The sequence below is a fragment of the Sciurus carolinensis genome, chromosome 7 (assembly GCF_902686445.1).
Source record: "Sciurus carolinensis chromosome 7, mSciCar1.2, whole genome shotgun sequence".
Lineage (NCBI taxonomy): Eukaryota > Metazoa > Chordata > Mammalia > Rodentia > Sciuridae > Sciurus > Sciurus carolinensis.
Genome location: NC_062219.1, coordinates 26,500,249 through 26,516,997, shown reverse-complemented (window position 1 = coordinate 26,516,997; position 16,749 = coordinate 26,500,249). Strand labels below are relative to the sequence as shown.

General features: G+C 35.8%; 1 protein-coding gene across 2 annotated transcripts in view; it reads left to right on the top strand.

Annotated features, from left to right (window-relative positions):
* The window catches only part of Ccdc28a (coiled-coil domain containing 28A), a 17,610-nt gene extending 861 nt beyond the window's left edge, over positions 1 to 16,749 (top strand). The window contains exons 2-6 of one of the 2 annotated variants that reach the window (XM_047557107.1): positions 1,572 to 1,771; positions 5,544 to 5,707; positions 9,437 to 9,591; positions 12,042 to 12,064; positions 16,136 to 16,749. In XM_047557107.1, the coding sequence (XP_047413063.1) occupies positions 1,572 to 1,771; positions 5,544 to 5,707; positions 9,437 to 9,591; positions 12,042 to 12,064; positions 16,136 to 16,190 (597 nt within the window). In that variant the 3' untranslated portion in view covers positions 16,191 to 16,749. The other variant, XM_047557106.1, reaches the window with a different exon arrangement.

Sequence of the window (16,749 nt, the reverse complement as noted above, 5' to 3'; positions counted from 1 at the left end):
GCCAGTTTATTTATGTGTATCATAAATGTATGCAAACTCTTGCCTCTTTGGAGAACTGATTCCCCATTGTCTCTATTCAGTCGTCTTTTACAGTTCCATTTAATTTGCATGTTGAAACAACTGCAAAATGAGTGTTTTGTTACTAAGAATGATTTCTTTTTTCCAGTCCTGGGGTTTGAACCTGGAACTTTCTACCACTGAGCTACACCCCCATCCCTTTTATTGATTGATCGATTGATGAAGACAGGGTCTCACTAAGTTGCCAAGGCTGGCCCTGGAACTAGTGATCCTCCTGAGTCGAGTAGCTGGGATTGCAGGTGCTGGCCAAGGCACCTGGCCTAAAAATGCTTGTTAAAGGAAATATTGTTTGCCAGTATTTAAGTGGATTTACAATTAGTATCTGGAATTAGAGACAGGGCACTGGCACCTTTCCCAGAAAGCCTTTTCTTTTTTGGAGTAATCATAGCTAAACTCTTGATTGTCTGGAGTCAGTCTGAACTCAGTGGTTTAATTTCCAGTGCTGACAGTACTGAGTCCAGACAATAGCAAAAAAACCCAAAACTATTTCCAATAAAATTCTCAAATAACTATTTTAAGAGTGACAGCATTGGGTTTGAATCTTTCTGAACAGTTTGAATCTTTCTTAACAGCATGATTAAATACAACATGATATTTTTTAAAAAGGTCTAATGTTCCTATGGCAATGTCAGTCTGATGGGGTATATAACCATCTGAATTTCTCATTTTATGATCCATGAATCAATGGAATTAAGAAAAATTTAACACTGCACAAATAAAACAAAAGTAGAAGGATATTTTGGGATACGTGGGTTAAGAAATAAAATTGGCTAATACATGAAGTAAGGGAACAGTATTGGGATAAATATGAAGCCTTACACATATTTCCCATGGAAGGGACATCTGTAACTTTATGGTGTTAATTTTAAAAACATGGGCAAAACCAAATATATGATTCATGTTTCCTTGGACATTGGTAATATATTTAAGTATATTCAAATTGATTTTATAGAACTTCACTTGATTACAGGACTAGAATCAGTATTACTTCTTGGTAGAAGCTAACTTTTGCTTGATATTTGAAATACGACTTCTAGTTGTTATTTAAAATGCTGATACCTTGAAAATTATACATCTGTCCGAATATGGTTTGTTTTTCCTAAGAATACATTTTGGAAGGGAGACTAAAGGCCACCTAAAACTTGAGTCAGGCTGTGAACATGAATGGCTTGTTTATTGTTTACATATATTATGCACCTTGTGTAATGTTTGCTTCTTGAGGGCTGTACTTTGTCTTATTTTAGTGCAGTTTCCCCAATACTCACAACAGTGCCTGGCTCATGAAGAGAATCAGCAAATATTTGTAGGAAAAGGGAATTAAGAAAATGGAAAAAAAAAGTCTATCACACAAACTTAAGGGATCCTTATTCTTACTTTCACAAATGACCTCTGAAATTCTTAATCCTCCTTCAACCAGTGAAGTGGGTCTTTGAATCTCTTTCATTCTTCTGTATTGTAGCTTACATCTGTAATTGCTGTGTTTCCTTACTTAGGTCTTAAGAAGCTGGCCTTGGTGCAGCAAGGAACTTAAAACAATGGAAGAGCGCAAAGTGAAGAGGAGGAGTCCAAAGTCTTTTAGTGCCCATTCTACTCAGGTTGTTAATGCCAAAAAAAATGCCATTCCAGTTAGTAAGAGCACAGGGTTTTCAAATCCAGCATCACAGTCAACTTCACAGCGACCAAAGTTAAAAAGGTGAATTTTTCCTTCACATTTTCACGTTTTCACAGTAAAATGCTATTAAACACTGAGTCAACTCCTCTTTTTTTTTTTTTTTTTTTTTTTTGTTCTCTCTGTGTGTAGGGGGTGGGTACTGGGGATTGAACCCAGAGGCATTCTATCACAAATCTGCCTCCCAGCCCTTTTTATTACTTAAGACAGGGTCTTGCTGAATTGCTGAGGCTGACCTTGAACGAACTTGTGATCCTCCTGACACAGCCCCCAAAGTAGCTGGGATTGTAGGTATATATGCCTCTGCACCCTGCCTGAGTCAACTTCTTATAGCTTTTTCTCTCTTGGATTGATTTTTAAAGCAAGAGTTATCAGGCTTTCCTTTGAATAAATTACCAGAAAGAAAGGGACTTTCCTTCTGGAGAAGTTTAATTTAGAGTCAAGTTTCTTTCTTTTTTTTTTTCTGTTTTTCTTTTCTACTGTGGATTGAACCGAGGGTTCAACATTGAGCTACATCCCCAACTCCTTTTATTTTGTATTTTGAGACAGGGTCTTGCTAAGTTGCTTAGGGCCTCATTAACTTGCTGAGACTGGCCTCAAACATGTAATCCTCCTCTTCCTCCTGCCTCAGCCTCCCAAGTTGGTGGGATTTCAGGCGTGCACTACCACGCCCAGCTTTAGAGTCAGATTTTGACTAGAGTTATAATTGGTATAAAAAGAAAACCAAGAAATTTTAAGGCAAGAATTCCTTTCTCTAAATTCACTCATTCATTCTTTCTCTTTCTCTCTTTTTGTTTTCAGTACTAGGTTAAATTCAGGGCCTCATATATGCCAAGCAAGCACTGAGCTGTATCTCTAGCCCTTTTAATTTTTTAAATTTGATATAGGGTCTTTCTAACTTATCCAGGCTGGCCTTGAACTTGGGGTCCTGCTGCCTCAGCTATAGAGTAGCTGGGATCACAGGTGTGCACCACCACAACTTGCCTTTCTCTAAATTCTTAATAGCATTTTATTGGTATTGTCATTTTTTACCTGGTAACTTTATTCCCGTATCTTCTGGAATGTAGGCTTCCTGAGGACTGAGGTTGTGTTGATCATTGTGTGTCCAACAATATTTACAGTAGGGCTTTGTACATACTGTAATTTCGTTGTATTTTTTTTGCTATTAAATTGTTGTAACATAAAGTGAGGCAATGAGACATAATTAAAAGCATTGAAGTAGGAATAAACAGGATTTTGTTTTACCATCTGTGTTTTTTCTTTTTTGAGAGGGTTGTTAAACAGTGAACTAATGTGAAACCCTTTCTTGGATAAAACTTCCAAATTTGAGAGGAGAAAAATATATTTGTTATTGAAACCTTACAATTTATAGTTGTTTATCTCAGATTTTTCTGTGAGTATGGATTTCTTTAAAATGCAGGTTCTAGCTGGGTGCAGTGACGCATACCTGTAATCCTAGCAACTGGGGAGGCTGAGGCAGGAGTATCACAAATTCAAGCCCCAGCCTCAACAACTTAGGGAGGCTCTAAGCAACTCAGGAAGACCCTGTCTCAAAATAAAAAATAAAAAGGGATAGGTATGTAGCCCAGCACACACCTGGGTTCAATCCCAAGTACCAAAAAATAAAAAAATAAAATGTAGATTCTGAATCAGTCTGAGGTGGGGCCTCACATGAGCATTTCCAGTAAGCTCACAGGTGCGATTGATGTTACTGGTTCATGGGCGGCACTTTGACAAAGTACTGGATAATGTGATGTAACACAACATACTTTGTAAAGAACTGTTAGTGTAACAACAGCCAGTGAATTCTCAATTTCTTCTTAGGAATTATTAGTTTCATACTTTTGCCCAGTCTCCACCCCCAGACATATAGACACTCAATTTATCTTATCCTGGTTGCAGTGAGTACGGTTGTGGGTAAGATGTCTTTATTCAATGTTATTTAAAAATGAATTGAGACTGAGTGCTGTGGCATCTGCCTACAGTCTGCCTTCAATCTCAGTATCTCCAGAGGCTAAGGTAGGAGGATCGTAAGTTTAGGGCCAGCCTGGGCAACTTAGCAAGACCCTGTCACAAAATAAGAAATAAAAAGGACTTGGTCTCTGGGTCAGTGGTAGAGTACCCCTGGGTTCAATCCCAAGTACTGAAATAAAAGAAAAAAACTGAGTACTACACACACACACACTAAGATCCATAGTTTATATTGGGTTTTAAAGATATCACAACTACTTTTCCCTTTTTGCCTATTTAACCCCCATTTCTTGTTAAGCCTTCACTCACATATCACCTTGAGGAAGCCCTCCTGGCTGGCCCTGGACTGTGTGACCTGTTCTTCGCTCCTATGTGGCAGTGTGCATAGCAGCGTCACCCAAGTATTTGAGAACCTAGCATATGCCAGACATGTAATAGAGATCATTAGTCTCAGGGTTCCTAAAAGGCCCTCCTGAGGAAGTAGCATTTAAACAGATTTAAGGATGTGTGGGAGGTAGCCTGGCCAGGATGGCAGTAAGCAGTCGTGTGAATGTAGGCAGAGGATTAGCACAGAAGATGACGATGCGTTTCCAGAAAACTGAAGACATTCAGAATAGTTAGAGCACAGACAAGAAAAGATAGGATTCCTTAAGGATATGGAACTTATCCAGGAAGCAGTGCAAAGCTAAAAAGGGTGAATTATATGATCTGCTTTGACTTTTAAGAAATGGACTTGGCTGCCTTGTGAGGAAGGAAGGGGAGTCAGAGACCACATGGAGGGAGGGAGACCCACCCGTTGGGAAGATGCTGCTGGAGTCATTAGCACAAGAGCTGTAGTGGTGGCTGGGGATGTAACTCAGTGGTCGAGCCCTTGCCTGGACACAGGAGGCCCCAGCATCAAGGAGGGAGGAAGGGAGGGCGGGAGAGGGAAGAAGAAGGAAGAAGAAGGGGTGAGGAGAGAAGGCAGTGGCAAAGGAGAAAACTAGGGGAAATAGATAATTTATGGGTATAATCATTAGAACTTCAGGATAATATGTGGGGGCTTTATGAAGTTGGAGGAGGCAAGGATTATAAGAGGTTTTTGCACTCCATCATATGGTGATTATAAATGTCTTCCTTTCTCCTAAGACTGGGTACTCCTGGTATGTCAGCTGCAGAGTAGAGACCCCATAATCATTTGTGGGATTACTGATAATTCAAGGAACAAATAGGATAAAATTCAGAAGGGGAAGATGTTGTACTGAGAAATGAAATAATGAAACATAGGCTAGTATAAAGATCCAATTTTCTTTTCAATTTTTTACAGTCCAGAGAAATAGCATATGATATAAATGTATTCATGAAACTCTTTGCTGGACGTAGTGGTGCATGCCTGTAATCCCAGCGATTCAGGAGGCTGAGGCAGGAGAATCACAAGTTTGAGGCCAGATTCTGCATATTAGTGAAGCCCTAAGCAACTTATTGAAGACCCTGTCTCAAAATAAAAAATTTTAAAAAGGGGCTGGGGATGTGGCTCGCCCATGGGTTCAATCCCCATACCAAACAAAACAAAACAAACAAACAAAACAAACACAACTTTCTATGTATCTAAGAAATTTATTTAATGCATTTGTTTGAGAAGTTCTGAACCTGTTCTTCCCCTTCCCTGATTTCTTTCCTGTTTTATGGCTTATGTTACTGGTTTTATTTAGTATTGACTTTTTTTTTTTTTTCTGATTTCTTGTTCTTAAGGGAAACTTTCTTTAATTCATTAAAAATTAAGCAAAAACTTAATCTAGAATAGCCTGAAAAGCTGTAACCAGAGTTAATTGTGTCATCTTTGCAGAGTGATGAAAGAAAAGACCAAGCCTCAGGGTGGAGAAGGAAAGGGTGCTCAGTCAACCCCCATTCAGCACTCCTTCCTCACCGATGTCTCGGACGTTCAGGAGATGGAGCGGGGTCTCCTGAGTCTTTTGAATGATTTCCACTCTGGCAAACTTCAAGCTTTTGGTAAGCAACAAATATTTCTCCTTACTATTTTTTTCCTTAAGATGTTTATCATCAACATATATATTAATTTATGGAAGCGCTGACTTTCCCTCACTCATGTTTTTGATGATTGACTTCCTTCTTCCCTTTCTTTTGTCCTCTGCTGCTTCCATCTCTCCTCTCCCCAACCAGTGAACCGTGTTAACAATTATATATATATCTTCGTATATTTTCCCCAGGTTATAATCTGCACATATATCAATGTTTAGACACAAAGACACACACACAGATTTTTGTTTTCATTGTTTTACATAGATGGGACCTTATGTATACTTTTCTATATTTTGTTTTTCTTCGCTCAACAATAATTGATGGAACTTTCTACATAGCTCTAATTCATTCTCTTTTTAATTGCTACATAGTATTCTAAGTTACGAATATGTTCTACTTTATTTCAATCATTTTCCTATTTTTTACATCTCTGAGCCACTATAAACAAAGGTGTAGTGGACATCCTTTTTTGTGTGTGTTACTAAGAATTGAACACATGGGCATTTTACCACTGAGCTACATCCCCAGCTCTTTTTATTATTTTTTATTCTGAAACTGGGTCTCAGTAAGCTTCCCTAGCTGGCCTTGAACTTGGGTTCCTCCTGCCTCAACCTTCTGAATAACTAGGACTATAGGTATGTACCACCATGCTCAGTTTCCATAGTGAACATCTTTTTAGATAAATTCTTATTCTGGTACTTTTACTTCTTTGCAATGAATTACCACGAGTGGGATTGTTGGGTCACAGCATATACATAATTGTAATTTTAATAGATGTGTCCAGACTGCTTTCCAAAAAAGAAAAAAAAACCTACATTTCTCATTTCTTGCAGCAGTTTACAAAAGAACCCTTTTCCCTGAATTCCCACCAGAAATATTCATGTATAGTGTCTTTTAATAATATTGTGTCTTTTAATTTTTACTATTCCATTGGTATCAAGTAAGATTCTTTAAATTTATTTATTTATTTAAATGTTTGGTCCTAAGAATTGATCCCATGGATGCTGAGTTACATCTCCAATACTCCCCCCCATATATATAGATTAGATAGATAGATAGATAAAGATAGATAGACAGACAGACAGCAGGGATTTTGAGACAGGGTCTGACTAAGTTGCTGAGTCTGGTCCAACTTGTAATCCTCTTGTGTTAGCTTCCTGAGTCACCAGTATTTCAACTGTGTGTCACTGTGCCCAGCTAAGAGTCGTTAAATTTCTGCTGAATTTGAATATTCCTGTGTATTTGTTAAGCAGTTGGATTGCTCTTTTCAGTACCTTCACTCAGTTTTCAATTTGGTTATTTATCCTGTTGTTGTCAATTGCCAAGAGCAATTTAACCTTGTAAAAGTTATCAGTTTTTGCATACTCAACTATTTCTATCTTTTCCTTTATGGTGTCTGGATTTTTCAGTCTTTTTTTTTTTTTTTTTTTTTTTCCTAGTAACATCTTTTATTTATTTATTTATTTTTTAATTTATTTATTTTTTTTTCTTTTTATTGTAAACAAATGGGATACATGTTGTTTCTCTATTTGTACATGGCGTAAAGGCATACCATTTGTGTAATCATAAATTTACATAGGGTAATGTTGTTTGATTCATTCTGCTGGATTTTTCAGTCTTGGTTATAGTATATTGAAAAGGAGACAGTAAAACACAGTACATTTTTCACTATCTCCTGTCTTGACCTCATCCAAGCATGGTGGTATCTGAAGAATACTTTGACCTTTCTTTTCCTTCTTTCTTCTCTCTCATCGTTGAGATCTACCCTTTAGACGATTTTTACTTCTTTCCTACCTCACAGCACACTTCCTGCCCTGTAGGTGACTTTTTGTATTTTTGGACTGATGTCCTTTCTTATGTGTCTGGTACTCTACTGCTATCTATAACTGTCACCATGAGATTTATATTACCAATTGGATTCTTTCTTACTAGGTAATAATTTTTTTCTGTATTGATAAATAAAAGACTTTTTAAAAAACTTTAAAGTTTAGGCATTTATCAGCATATGCTTAGATCTGTGTCTTTGCTCATTAGTCCTGCCTAGGAATCAGTGAGACTTTCTTTTGTGGTGAACCCAGGACCTTGTGCTTGCAAAGCAAACACTCTACCAACTGAGCTATATCCCCAGCCCCCAGTAAGTCTTTCTTAACTTGCTGACTCATCTTTTAGCTTGCAGAATGTTTTTTTTTTTTCTATTATTTATTATTTCTCCTTCTTAACTTTTTATCCTTCTGTTGCCTCTGTTGTTTTCAGGTTACCTCAATCCATCCTCTGACTCACGCCTCTTTTCCTTTGAGACTTATACCACTTTATATTTTTATTCTTATTGTATCTGTTTCTTTCTTCCTCTCGCCCCTTATACAAACACACACACACACACACACACACACACACACACACACCCCTTGAGGTATTTCTTCCATTTGTTCTTCCAGGTTACTAATAGTTAAAATAGAAGACATTCACTGTGAATAAAGGATGATTTTGAAAGAACTGTAACTAATTTTAATATTAGTAGTCCTTAACATACTGTAGTATAATGTATTAAGAAGTTATAAAGCTCACTATAGGATACTGTAATATAATTTATATTATTAATATTGATTCATGATATGTATTTTAAAAAATTTTTTTAGTTGTAGATGGGCACAATACCTTTATTTTATTTATTTATTTTTATGTGGTGTTGAGGATTGAACCCAGTGCCTCACACATGCCAGGCAAGTACTCTACCACCAAGACATGACCCCATTTTAATTTTAGCTGAACTATGATATATACTTAGTACATTTTTGGAAAAAATTATACTATCAAGAGGTTGCAGAGGCTGAACTTAAACCCAGTATAAGGATGTTTATTATACTGTATGTATATAAATTTTTGTAGGCAAATGATGTCACTATAGAGGACTCTAGCCAGTAAATGATGTAAGACATATCTTTTACCAAGCAAGTTGTCTTGCACTACTGTGTATATGATTAAACATATTACATTATGCTGTTCATGCTTTATAACATTCTTCATGTTTCATAAATATTTTCTGAAGGAAGAATATATAATTGCTTGGAAAAAATGGTTGAAGTTCTGATAGGAATATTAATTTCACTCATAACAAAATGTTGGGGCAGTCAATTCAAATGTTAGTTGTCAAATTGGACAACTAACATCTATATATTATATTGCTATTGTTTGCAACTATATATTATATTTCTGTTGAAGAAAAATATATTTTCATTCCTTAAGGAAAGATTTTGCTTTTTTTAAAAAAAACTTTTCTACGTATTTTCGTTTTGCGAACAAGGTCAATTCTTAGGTTGGTTATTGTTTTCCTGATAAAAAATTTGATTTGTGCTGGACACAGTGGTGTATGCCTGTAATCCCAGCAACTCAGGAAGCTGAGGCAAGTTCAAGGACAGCCTTGGCAATTTAGCGAGACCCTGTCTCCAAATAAAAAAATGAAAAAGGCTGGGGATGAAGTTCAGTGGTAGAGTGCCCCAGGGTTCAAGTTCAATCTTCAGTATGGTGTAGGGGGGTTGTTTTTGATTTGTAATTATTCATAGAAAATATGCAATCATTAAAAATGTAATTTACAAAAGAAAGAACATGGATTTCTTTTAGAGCACCGGGAGTTTAAAGGTTGTTCCTCAAGGCTATTAGTTTTAACATTAATCTTTATTAATGTTCTGGAATGTTCCCCAGGAAATGAATGTTCCATAGAACAGATGGAACATGTTCGGGGAATGCAAGAGAAATTAGCTCGCTTGAATTTGGAGCTCTATGGGGAGTTAGAGGAACTTCCTGAGGATAAGAGAAAAACAGCTAGTGATTCCAATCTGGACAGGCTTCTGTCTGATGTAAGTATAGTTCTTTTTCTCTATTCTGTAAAAAAAAAAAAAATTATGTCAATAAAGTTCACTTTACAAAATTCACTTTTTAAACCACTTTAAAGTGTACAATTCGCTGGTTTTTAGTATTTCAGTGTTGTGCAGATGTCATCGCTGTCTTAATTCCAGAACATTTTAATTACCCCAAAAATAAGCCCATACCTCTCAGTTCCTCTCTTTTTTTCCCTTAGAAATCCCCAGTCTACTTTTTGCCTTTATGGATTTGCCTACTATGGAACTTTATTTAAATGGAATTATATAGCATGTGCCTGAAGGGGATTCATCAACTTAGTATTTTCAGGTTTCATCCAGGTTGTATTTTACTTTTTAAAAGAAATGTATCCCAAGGAAATTATCATACTTACATCTAAGCATGTATTCTCAGAAAACTGGCAAATCTAAAAAGGAAATATTTGCTTATGCACATATTATATATGTACAGATATTATATATAAAAATGTTCTAGACATATTTGTATGTACAGATCCTTAGCGACAATAGTAGTCAAAAGACCTTTACAATGATTGATATCCTTTGTGTTATTTTTACTCAAGTGGTGGTTACCTATTTTTACATACAGAACTGTGTTAGGTGTCTATGGTAATTTAATACATTGCCATGTATATTAGTTTGGTAGGCGACCATAACCAAGTACCACAGAGAGGGTGGCTTAAGCAACAGGAATTTATTTTCTCACAATTCTGGAGACTAAAAGTTGGAGTTCAGGGTGTTGACAGGGTTGGTTTCTTCTGAAGCTTCTGTCCTTGGTTTCTAGATGGTGTGACCTTCACGTTCACATGACACTCTCCCTCTGTGCACACCTGTCAAAGTTTCCTTTCCTTTGTTAAGGGCACCTCTAACACTGGATTAGGGCCCATTCTAAATACCTCATTTTGACTTAATTACCTGTCAAAGGCCTGGTCTCCAAGTCCACTTGTTCTGAAATATTATGGGTGAGGGTTAAAACGTGAATTTTGGGAGTAGACACTTCTCAGGCCACAACACCTTGTAAGATTGTTAGACTGAGAATTGCTAGTTCAGTTTGCCTCTTTACATGCTTTTGAGACAAACATAAATAAAACTTAAATTCAACATACTTTAGTTTTAAATTCTTATTTACCAATGATAAGAAGGGTCAACTGTTGCTTTTCTCTATCATTTGAATAAGTAAATTCAGGGGAAACTGTATGCCCATACTTTAAAAATTTCAAGCCTCTAGTCTTTTTATTTCAGGGTTTTGTATTCCGTTTTGGAAGCATTTCTTTTTACTAGTTTGTTTTGTTTTATTCTTCTTAACAAATATAAGCTTAGTTTGCTGTGCATGTAGGAGAATAACTGTGGCGTAGTAAAAAGAACACTAAATTTGAAACCAAAAAACCTTTGTTTAATTCAGGGCTTGTATTTAGATTATACTGTGTGACATTGAACAATTTTGTTAACATTTTTATAATTCAAATTTTTCCTTCTGTTAAATTAAAGGCACTATGATCTGTATGTTTGTGTCTTCCCAGAAATTATATGTTGACATTCTCAACCCAAAGGTAATGGTAGTGGGAGGTAGCCTTTGAAAGGTAATTAGGTCAAGAATGGAATTAGTGCCCTTCTAAAAGAGGCCTGAGGGAGACCCCTACCCCTTCTACCTGTGAATACACAATGAAAGGGTGTCATTCATTCCGTGAACCAGGAAGTAGGAGGTCACCAAGCACCAAATCTCCTGGCATCTTAATCTTCGACTTCCAGTCTTTAGAACTGTGGAAAATGAATTTCTGTTTTCTACAAGCCACCAGTTTATGATAACTTTTTTTTTTTACTACTGGGGATTGAACCAGGGGTACTATACCACTGAGTTACATCCCCAGGGTTTTTCTTTTTTATCTTGAGACAGCATCTCCCTACATTACTTAGGTCCTTGCTGAATTGCTGAGGCTCGCCTCAAACTTGTGATCCTCCTGTTTCAGCCTCCCAGTCACTGGGATCCCAGGCATTGGCCACCACATTCAGCAGCTTATGGTATTTTGTTATAGCAATCCAAGCAGACTAAGACAAGAGGTGATAAATTATAAAAAACTGAATGACATGAAATAGTTTTGTAATTCATAAAGGTTTTAAGATTGTGTTCATTAAAATGGTAACTTTTCTTTTAAAAACTATTATCAGAAATTATTGTAATTATGCATGTGTTTAGGAATACTTACAAAACTCCAGTTTTTATCCTTTAATTTCAGTTTTTTCTCATAGTCTTGTTACGTAAATGCTAACACTGCTTTTTAATTAGTTTGCAAAAAGGAATTTCCTAGATTGGAAATTTTTTGAGTGTTTTTCTTTAAGAAAGATTAAGTGAAAAAAATCCTTAAAAACATATAGTTAACAATGACTTACTTATATTTATCTTATAAAAATTTTGTTTCTTTGTGTTACAGTTGGAGGAATTGAATTCTTCTATGTATCCTTTGCCTTCTATGAACAGTGAAAAGTCCATAATTTATAATGATACAATTAATAATTTTGTAATTTGTAATCCTTATCACATTTTAGAAAAAGGTATTATTTAGATTTGGTGAACAAAGACACATAATATTTACTGGATCTACCTCTCTTCCCCTTTGGTTTTCAAATGGAATTTTTCAATGATTGATGTGCTGAAATTTTGTTTGTTTCTGCTGTATTCTGCATTGCTTTGTATTGTTTTTGAAATTTTAAAAACTAATTATTTTTTAAGTCATGAGATTAAAGGATTAGTCTAGTTGCTATGGAGATTCTGAGGCTAACTGGCTATTGGATCTAGAGAAAATATACTACACTTTATTAATATCATTACCCAAAATATTTTAGATATATAAAATTGAAAATTAGGTATCATTAATATATAGCCTTGGGATGCTTATGTAGCTTATGAACTGATGTGTGCTAAGTATATTATAGGAATAGCTCAAAGGAAAATACCAATGCTTACCAATATTCAGGATTTAATATTTCAATCTAGAAAAATTATTTCAGGAACTTTTTAAAATGTACTTTTGAACATAATGGTAGGCACAATTGTCAGGAACATTAGAGTATAAGAAATTATGCCAGTTACAGAATATTTACAGAATATTTAATTTGAGAGGTAAAACATCCCCTTTAAACCAGATGAGATAGAAAGGAGTCTTGCCCAATGTTACATTATTAAAATGTGGAACCAACTATCAAAAGATAAAATCTCTATAGATAAAATCTTTAGATAAAAAGATAGAATCTTTTGACAAATTGTTGAACCTCTCAGAGTTCTCTGTAATATAGGGTAATTGCTAAATGTATATGTGAAAATTTCCAAACTATATAGAATATTTATGTGTGTAAACTATTATTTCTGTAACATTATACACGGTAATTAATTGCTCAATTATACATTAACAACAATTAAGAAATAAAGAGGTTATATACAAATCCAGTAATAGCAATTAACATCTAGCCTTTATAAAGATTTATTATTTGCTAAGTATTGTATGAAGGATTTTATACATATTACTTCATTTGATCTTACCTTTGGAGGCAGATGTTCTTTATATTCTTCATTTCTACAGATGAGGAAAATAAATTTTTGAGAAGCCACATCAACTGTGGGGAAAGATTAATATAAGATATTATCAAGAAAGACTAAGAAAAGGGGGTAAGAGCCGGGCGCAGTGGCGCATGCGTGTAATCCCAAGTGGCTCAGAAGAGGCAAGACAATTGAGAGTTCAAAGCCAGCTTCAGCCAAAGGGAGGCGCTAATCAACTCAGTGAGACCCTGTCTCTAAATACAATGCAAAATAGGGCTGAGGATGTGGCCTAGAGTGCCCTTGAGTTTAATTCCCTGTAACAAAACAATATAAAACAAAATTCTTATCATCATCTCTTTAAAAAAAAAGAAAAAAGAAAAGGGGTTAAGATTTGAATTAAATAAGGTACATTTCATAGAAGTTGTTCCTGGTTCCTTTTTTCATTATATTCCTTTAATGTGTTATGTTCTTTCTATGCCCATGACACCCAAGTATCTCTTGTTCTCTTACCTGAGTTTTTGTAAACATTTAGGTTTACTTGTTTTATGGCTTTCCTTGATTCAACCCATGATGAGATTAGTCCACCACAAACAAGGCAGCAGATGGGATAATACAAAAGTGTGTAGGCTTTGTAGTGCTTGCTTTTAAATTTTGGCAAATAGCATATAACCTTGAAGGAAGTCTAACAACCCTGGTTTCCTCATATGTGGTAAATGTTCTAGTGGTAATTAATCTTTCACCTCCTAATTGCCTTCTCTGTCATCACTGTATTTGTTGTTCCAATCTCCATGAATATTTCAAAATCCCTTCTCTAACCATAGCTGACACTGTTAGTCATGGCATTTTCTGCCTATTGAGCTTGGACATGGACGTGAAATCTGCTTGCCATCTTTTAGCTGCACTTGTCAGGTATCATCGGTCTGCTTTCATTCTTCCTTCATTCTCTGTATGATAACACAGGTCACCTGATTTATTTATTTATTTATTTATTACCAGATTTCGTAACATTTCAATTTTCTGTTCCTACTCTAGAGCTTCACTGTTCAACATAATAGCTACTAGCCACACGGCTGTTGAACACATGAAATGTAGCTCATCTGAATTGCAGTGTATTATGAGTGTAATAGACACATGATTTCAATGAGTTGGCATGAAAAAAAGAATGGAAAATATTTCAATTTGTGTAATGATTACATATTAAAATGATTTTTAAAAATATATATTAAGGTAAAATATATTACTAAAACCAATTATAATATGACAGCTAGAAATTTAAAAATTTTTTCTGTGTCTTACAGTATAGTTTTCTTTTGTTTTTGGTAGTAGGGATTGAACCCAGGGGCTCTTAACCTCTGAGCTACGTTCCCAACCCTTTTTTATTTTATTAAGTTTTGAGACAGGGTCTTGCTAAGTTGGTGAGCCTGGTTTTGAACTGTTGATCTTCCTGCTCCAGCTTCTTGTGTCCCTGGATTACAGGTATGAGCCATCGTGCTCTGCTTGCAGTATAGTTTTATTGAACAATATTGCTCTAGACCTTAGATAGCACTAATAACAAATTAATCTTCCTAAACTATCACTATTTTGTCAATTTTAAAAATCATGTCCAACCTTTTTTTTTTTTTTTTGGTGGAGGGGTGCTGGGGATTGAACTCAGGGGCACCCAACTACTGAGCCACATCCCCAGCCCTATTTCATATTTTATTTAGAGACAGGGTGTCACTGAATTGCTTAGTGCCCCACTTTTACTGAGGCTGACTTTGAACTTGAGATCCTCCCACCTCAGCCTCCTGAGCTGCTGGGATTACAGGCCTGTACCACCACGCCTGGCTCATGTCCAAGCTTTCAAAGGCTCTCAGAAATCTGGTCACAGCCTATACATCCTGTTACATTTTTTATACCCATGAAGCTGGTTTTTTGAATGTCTTAATAACACACAGTGTTCATTCATTCTCCTTAATGCCTTTGTTCAGGTTATACTTCCTGCCTGGAGTTGCTCTGGCCTTCCCCCTTCTCCTTATCAAATTACACTCAAGTCTACCATTTCCATAAAGCATTTCATTTGTACCTTAACATTCTTCCTTATTTTATTGTCTGTTGGATTTTTTGCACATGTTAAGGCCCATCCTTCCAGCTGAACTAGAATTTCTAGCCTTTATGGCTGTGCTTACATCTGTACATTTTGCAACATCTGCCATTCTTGTACTGCTAGCATTTAGTTGCCCTCAGTGTATCCTTCTCATTGTTTGAATTAGGTCTTGGATAGTAGGTAGCATGTAGTATGGGAGAAAGGAAGATGAGAGGTGATGATGAGAAAGGAAAAGAGTGATATATGCAGGAAATAATATATGCAGACTTCCTGCATATATTCTTATTTTTTGAAGAATGATTAAGAGGATTATAGAATAGATTTTAGAATCGTGATTATTTTAATTTGGACTCTTACAAAGAAGTTGTTTTCCCAAAGATGATAAAGAGGTGTCTTCTCAAATATTTTTTTAATCCAGTAAGTCATATTTGACTCTAATTAGCTCTTGAATCATAAAACTGATTATTGCTGCATCAAAAAATAAGTCTGTGCTCTGTTGGAACCTAGAACGTTGTCTTTAATAGTAATTGACTAGGCATAGATATAGTATAATTTCCTACATTTAAAAATTGTCTTTCCACATCCAAGGGTCCCAGCAGCAACACAGCAACTTTCCCTTAAGCATATTTCCTTTCTTTCCTTCTTCTTATAAATACTCCTGCCTCTTAGATCCTGAGTGTAATTTCCTGAAATTCAAAAGAAGTACGTAGGGGCTGGGGTTGTAGCTCAGTAGTGGTGCACTTGCCTAGCATGTGTGAGGCACTGGGTTCAATCCTCAGCACCACAAATAGAAATAAATAAAATAAAGGTATCCATCTACAACTAAAAAAATTTTTAAAAATAAAAATAAAAAATAAAAGAAGTATGTCTTGTAGAATGAAAATCTTCTTAACTGACAAATTCAGACAAAAACTCCATTTGGCGGATGCACAAGACGTTCCAAATACTTCTACCAGCTAAGCTGAAATGCACTTTGCTTTCTTAGGATTTGCAGAGAAGCAGCATTCTTTAATTTTCCAGCTGAATCCAGTAGCGGCATTCTTTAATTTTCCAACTGAATCCAGAATCATCTTCCACAACAGGAATTCAAGTAATTAAAGTGCAAGTGCAATGATTGTTTCCACATACTGCTTTTAGTAAATGTGCTCGCTATAATTCACTGTAACTGGAGGTCTAGGCCTTGATGAAGGCTTAATCAGGAAATGCAATGCAGAGGTTGTACTGCTGTGCTTGATACTGTTGCCTTATGGTGTTATACTTGAAATGCATTTGTGCTAAATGTTCTTGGTAGGGCTAAGGGATTTATCCTTCCTGAGCTCATCAGACTTATTCCAGTGTTGATCGTAAGTTGATGGTGCACAGGCTTCTCGTGACAGCCCAGCTTCAGTTTACACTAGACAATCAGTACACACACAGGTGTGTTTTCCAATGGCCAGTGACAACAAAAATGTTAAATAAGTATTTGTGAGATTTGCTATTTTTAATAAAATGATTATTTTAAAAATGTGTCTGTTATAAT